The sequence below is a fragment of the Morone saxatilis genome, unplaced genomic scaffold (genome assembly GCF_004916995.1).
Source record: "Morone saxatilis isolate NCDOM2014 unplaced genomic scaffold, NCSU_SB_2.0 Contig3, whole genome shotgun sequence".
NCBI classification, from domain to species: domain Eukaryota; kingdom Metazoa; phylum Chordata; class Actinopteri; family Moronidae; genus Morone; species Morone saxatilis.
In genome coordinates, this window is record NW_023339873.1 from 22,359,237 (window position 1) to 22,366,442 (window position 7,206).

Consider the following 7,206-nt stretch of genomic DNA (forward strand, 5'->3'; position numbering starts at 1 on the left):
ACAGCATCAACTGTGACAAAACTACTCTGTTACTGTGTTTACTCCTGTATGGTGCTGAGAAGGTATTGTGCAGTAGGTTTTTTAAAGCACTTTTCATCTTTTATATAATTTTTTATAACAACTGCATGCTGCTGGAAATGACGCTATGAGTGCGCTGAGGCAGAACCAAAATAGTAAAGTCGTAGATAAGCTCTCTCTGCAGACTCTCTGATAATTTTGTGTGTGCGCATCACTACGAGCATAAAGTACATATAGTGATCTGTTTTAATAGAAACATATTGATTGTAGCTGCTTTTAAACTGATGAACCCAATGCTAGTTCTGACAGTTGACACGGACATTACAATAAATGTTAATTCCTCAGATGATTCCTCTTCATTGTGGTGACCATTACTCTACTTTGTCCATAACTACATTCTGTGTCTTGGAAACTCATGGCTGAACAGTCCTTAAATTTACTGTGGATGTTCCCTAGAGGAAGACTTGTTCTCATTAACTCATTCAACCTGTGTTAGCACAAAACACAACATCATAGCAATATAAGAGCAATAAAACTACATGTGAATAGAATTGACTTCAATTTAAAATTAAAAAGTGGAACACTGTAAACGTCAGAGTGACAGTTTCAACCGAACCAACTACAAAAAATAAAGTCAAACACAAGACTTGTGTCCAGGACTCCTGAAGAAATCTGACTCTAAGCCGACACGGTCCTTCATAAAATCTCAGGGTTGACTTGCTGGGGCAGCTCAGATGTAATTACACACATCCAGCAGATAAAATCTTCCAGACAGAGACCTGTCAGCTCGGTTTGTCCTGTTGCTATTGGAAACCCAGCCACTCTAACCAGGAGAGAGATGACATGGCAAGGGTCAGACTGTGTTATTAAAAATCTGATCCGATCGTCCACTGCCATGCAGCTCTGATATGGAGACGTTTGATGGATTACACATTAAACATATTAATGATCATTATCATATATTGGCTGTCCATTGTAAACCCCATTCTGTAATGATTCTAATGCAGCATTTTGATGGGATGGCACATATTGTAGTCCTGCATGCTGTTTTATGATTGGAATTATGTTACAATCATAGCTATCAAGTCTGGCAGCAACACATAGTCAGCGGGGTTTTGTTCCCAGTTGGGACAGATTTCAAACCTGGCTACCGAACACAGGGTTTCTGCAGGTTTCAACAGGTTAAATGTAATACTGAAGGCCATCATTAATGCAATTACATTTTACATCCATACTGGCCAAAGAAGCATGAAGGATATGAAGGAAAATCAGTATCGGTTCCATGTCGTGGAATTTTCAAGTAATCTGGAAAAGAAAATATGAATGAATGCTTTTTTTCATCCACTACTGTTCCATGATTATTAGGAGTTTGTTCACCAAGATAAGCAGTAGTTGGCACCAATTGTCTGCCAACTTTCTGCGTGCTGGTACCCTTTTCAGTTTTTTTGCCCCTCCCCGTCAAAAACAACCCGAGTCCGCCACTGCCAACTTGTTTAAACTTAAGTTGGATTTCTATTGAAGCAATTAACAGCAGTCCTTCAGTAGGTAGGCTTTGATTTTTTATTCAGCGCCTTATTTCACTGATGTATATATCACCACTGCAACACCAAACACATACAGAGGTTCACCCCATTGTATTTATTCTACCACATTCTTTCATTGTGTTATAGAGTGACAATGAGAGAGTTCTCCATGTCTGATTACTAAATACGGCTGTGCAATCAACATGTTTACATTCTTTCAGAGGCCAGGAATCTCGGCGAGCAGGAGGTTTTCTGCAGAGGTGCCTTTGTTACTGAAAAGCAACCGATTACTGTGTTTTTCTTGAATTTGCTTCATGCTGTCCTCACTCTCAATTATCTCCACTGCCATCAGAACCTTGTAGGAGAAAATAAGATGTAGACTGATCACAGTTCTTGTGCTTTCCAGCTAATATCTCTCTATATGCCATAGCTCTGACATGTAGATATATTTTGAGGTGTGTTGCTACAGTGGCTACATGTGCAGACTCCATATTAGTGCTACACTCAAATCAGGATTTTCCTGATGGACTGCGAGTGGATGGGTTTGGGGTGCGGGTCCACTTGACGTTGGTATTTTATTATGTCATGTGCTTGTGGTTCCTGCTTTTTCTTTTTAGGGCCAAAGCAGCAGCTGCTGTGAGGACCCTATTGACACACAAGGGAATTATTATTTTTCTGCCAAAAGCATTTTTGGAGGTCACAACATGCTTGAAAAACTCATAAAATGCTGCAAAAAAACTCAGCCCCTGAGTCATGTTTTACCAATATGTATGAAAATCAGTATGTGCATGTATCATGACCAGACAAAAAAAAAGCATCTTGAACCCATACCCTAAACTTAACAGGAAATCGGCCATCTTGGATTTAATGGTAATTTGGGGGAATTTCTCGTGTTATATCTTAATGAACTCCGATTGGCTCAACTTCAGATATGGTTAGCGCAATCTAAAGACCACCACGATTAAAAGTTGTGCTATTTGTAAAATTTTGGTACAACGGCACAATTCTTGCCAAAATACAGCCCTATTACCTAGCAATCGTCATTGCATTTCTGCATATGACAAAAATACCAAAGAACATTTTTATTTTATCATTGGATAATTTTTTACAGTTTATAGTTTATGTAAACATATCATTTTTTATAGACTGCTACTGTATATTTTTATTATGAACTCTATAGTTTGCATTTTCAAAGCCCCATAGCAAATTGCACCATTTTTGACCACCTTTGAGCACAGGCGTATTTCCAAAGTGGCAATCTGAATCACTCGCAAGGGCCCATCTCCATCCTACACATTGTTGGAGGGCCCCCACACCCCATGGGCCCCAGTGCAACCCCACTGCCTGCCTGCACTTTACGCCCCTGGGGTTAACACAGATTTTTTCAAGCATGTTAAAATGGTAACAGCTGAATATCAGCATCCAGTGTGCGGACAGGGACAAGCCTCAGTTAACTGCTCCAACTCATGCACATACACATTGCAATCACACACACAAACACACTCCTTCCTACCTTAAAAGCTTTCCCCAGTTTTTTCCATCACAATCCCAGCCACCCAACCCCCTCACCCCCCTCCACCCCACCTGGCCCTTCTCAAATATTTAAGTGGCATAGAAGCGAGGGGCAGAGGGATGGAAGTGGTCATGATCGAGACAGCACCTTCAAAAGAAAAAAAAGAGAGATGGCCTCATGTTTAATTCATGTCATGTCTCCATCAAACTTGCAGCAGATAATTTCACTCCACCACAGTGTCTATCTTTTCTCTGCCTTTGATAGCTTGGTTCTGATACACACATACACACGCGTCTCCCACGCAAGGACACACACACACACATCCATCTTCCCTTTCCCTGATAGATTGGACGACCCCCTGCTGCTCCCTCTGCCTCGTTGTTTGCGAAGGTTTTCTCATTGTTGTTCATTATAATGTCCTGTGCTACTCACGCAAACACTGTGAAAGCAAAAAATACAGCAAGACGCTTCAGACACCTAATACACCTGCTTATTTTGTATGCTGAATTATCCATTCTGATTGGCAGATGCAGACATTCTAAAGCCCTCCATTTTTAAATGACACTGCTGTTTTACATAAAATGTTGCTCCTGCTGAAATTACATTGCTTTCTTTTCTGTTGGCTAGAGCATGCATATCTGCTCTGTAAATCATTTGTGTGGTCATCATCTGTGGTGTCCCTAAAAAATTAGAAACCAAAAAGGGAGACTTATATATCCTAGTTTTGTATTAATTTTACGGAATACCAATAGAACTCTATAAATACCTGGTTATCCATCCAATAGTTGGTCTCCAGTAGTGCTGGGCGATGTACCAAATGCCATACATACTTTAATTATCTGTACTCGTTTACTGCGCTACTACTACTAGTACTGCCATGATAAACAAAAATCAGCAACAAATTGTTTCTCGCATGTGCAGTAGAACATTTGACAAATATCTCAAACCCCGTTCTGGTTTAAGCCCCACCCATTACGTGTACAGATATGAATATTTAGTTTGTTGAACAGATACAGTACTTGTATTACACACACTCATCCCTATTTTAGAATAGTTTGTTTTCAAAAGGAAGTGATTTTACAGTTGTTGTTTTGAATTATTTTGTTGCAGTTTGCACAATAAATATTGTTTACATTCTTATTCCTTCATATATTGTATTATTTGTGGGGCCTAGAAAACTCTATAATCAAAGCCTTTAACATATACATGACATTGAAATGTTTTTATATTCTGTGTAGTCCTGACAGTGGAATAAGACTTCATAAAACTATGTAAAGGCTCAGTCAGTACTGTGAAACTGGCAGAAACTTAAAAAAATCACCCAGTACTAGTTTGCCCCCTGAGAAAATTACAATGACTATGGTATAAATCTGTGCATTTTAATGCATTTTGAGAGTAACAAGGATTAATGTCAGTGCCAACACAAAAATTAAAAACTGTACTGTAGCCTACTGCCCAGTGTGTCATTCAAGGGACGGATTTTAAATTCGGCCACCAAAAATGGTGTGTTCAATAGAAAGGAAGAAAGAGATGCTGGAATGGAATGGATGTTCCACAGATTCAAGGAAGTTGTATATGAATTGTTGTTGAAAGGCCTAATATGTCTTAAAAATATTAGACAGTACATACTATGCAGTTTAAAATAAAATAATAAAAATACTGTAAATGTAATTTTTAACATAAAAAGAAGAGGAATTTCTCATTATTGGACTTTATGTGAACAACTAACATTAGCTGTTCTGCTAACGTCTTCTTCTGATCTAACTTACAAACACACGTCTTGTCCTGCACCCTAGCTTGTGGGGGGCCACCAAACAAGCATTCACCGGGGAAAAGTTCCACACCTGGTTAGATGCTGCTATACTCTTCAATACTACGACACGCTATCTGCACATGACACGCAGGCTACCACGCTACAGTTTTGTCTGCTTTGTCTCTCGTTCCCTGCGGTGCAACATCGGCACTCAGGCTGCCAGCTGCTGTCAGTCAAACACAGACAAGGACACGCCCCTCCAGCTGCTGAGACAAAAAGGAGTATTTCTGATATTTCCCCAAAGAAAGATATTTCTTTATTTTCTTTCTTCCTTCTTTCTTTTAATCATAAATTTACCAATACATTTAAAAAGACATTCACATTATTTTTGACTACAAAAAGGCATTACTTAATGTAATTTAACTTAATTTCCTCTTAACAAATAAGGATGTTTTTATCGATTTATTAGAGACAGGTCTATTTACAATTCTATAGATTGACATTTTGGCACAAATAAATAAAAGTGTGTGCATTTAGATTAATGTGTCTTCATGCAAGCCAATTGTGTTGATCTCAAAGACACTGACAAAACAATTAGCATGTTGTCAACATGTCAAATGTCTGCAATTCTCTGCCCTGCAGCCTGTAAAATTAAGCTTGCAGGCACAAAACATGTTTACAGATACAGATCGTAATGTTCTAACTTGCCTGATATATATATATATATATATAGTCTCTATTTTTTTATATTAGTTATTCTCTCTATTATCCTTATTTTTTCTATGTTTAATTGAATTTACCAAGGCAAGGAATTTGCCTTGGTAAGTTTAAAAATGAATGTATTTCAAATGACATTGGCACTGTACATGAGGGGAAGTGGGCCATCATTGAACTTTAAAAGTCAGAGGAGTACAGCACACTGAATTTGGACAGAAGGATACGGAGACTTGACCTATAAAGATGTTATAGAATGATAAATAATTTAGTCTCTCAGTATTAACACAATGGAGTCACATTTTGTTCCTGTTCTACTCGATCCTCATTTTTTGCTGGTCCCATTAGTTTTTTTTTTATTAAATCAATAAACTCCATAAGGTTGCTACGGATGATAAAACTCACGGTTCAGATTGTATCACCGTCACAGATTGGACCATTTTTCAGATCAGCAAATAATGATACTCCTGCAATACTCAATGCCCCGCCCACAGCATCACCTGATAGGCTATTACTCGTGATGTGTAACCAATCAACACTGAAAGACAGGGACTGGTTTTGCTCCTGTGAGCAGAGCTGTGCGTTGAAGGGAAGGCTGCACATATTTCTGAGAAATAAGCATCATAATGATCTATTTCAACAACAACAACTATGCCCAGTTTCCCAGTTACAACAGTAATCACAACCTTTTCAAGGTTTTAGCTTCTGGTTGAATCCACCAGGGAGAAAAACAGTCTGCTCTTTGACAAAATTGATGTTTACTGAAATGTAACATGTGGATATTTATGGTTTTACAAATACAATTCTGGATTTTACATAGCTAAAAAATGTCTTTGCAATTATTTTATGATAAAGGAAATGCACTAGGCCTGTTTGTTAGACTTCAAGGATACACACAATGGGTTTTAGTGAGTAACACTGCATGTAAACATAACTTTTGTTTGTTTACAAGGAACTCGACTGCACACCTTTAAGCTGGGCTCAAAAATGGTCTTGTTTGTATGGGTAGGGAAAGTAATTCTGGGGTACTAGCATGGTAAATGGCAGCTGTGGCTCAGAGGCAGAGCGGGTCGTCCCCCAATCCGAAGGTTGTTGGGGTTTATCCCCGCGCTCCTCCTGCCACGTGTCGAAGAATATCCTTGCGAGCAAATACTGAAGCGCCAAAAATTCCCCGATGCTGTGTATCCCAGTTATGAATGAGTTAGTTCTGTGATGGACTTGCCATCACTGTGTGGAATGTGTGGTGAAAATTGTGGAATGTGGCAGCGTAGTTAAAAAACGTTTGAGTGTCTGATATTATGACTAAGAAAGGCGCTATACAAGTACAGGTCAATTTACTATTTACCATTTAAATACAGGCAAACTGGTAATAAGTTTTGTGATAATCTTGGTTATTTGCAAAATTCAGAAGAAATAGCTGATTTAGCTTTTTTCCAGAAAAAAAGGAAAGTAATTTCATAAAAACTACCATCTGTGTTTTCAGAAAATTACCCTGGACTTTAGTACTTACTTTAAAGATCCAGTGTGTAACATTTAGGAGGATCTATCGGCAGAAATTTGATATAATATTCATAGGTATGTTTTCATTTGTGTATAATCACCTGAAAACAAGAATTGTTTTTTGTTACCTTAGAATGAGCTGTTTTCTACAGAGGGATCGGGTCCTCTTCTGCAGAGGCCACCAT

At 38.5% G+C, this 7,206-nt stretch overlaps 1 protein-coding gene across 1 annotated transcript in view; it reads left to right on the forward strand.

Annotated features, from left to right (window-relative positions):
* gabra2a (gamma-aminobutyric acid type A receptor subunit alpha2a) overlaps positions 1-7,206 on the forward strand; it is a 37,333-nt gene that overhangs the window by 11,369 nt on the left and 18,758 nt on the right. Inside the window, 2 exon segments of the mRNA XM_035674587.1 lie at positions 1,587-1,640; positions 2,471-2,475. Coding sequence (XP_035530480.1) covers positions 1,587-1,640; positions 2,471-2,475 — 59 coding nt within the window.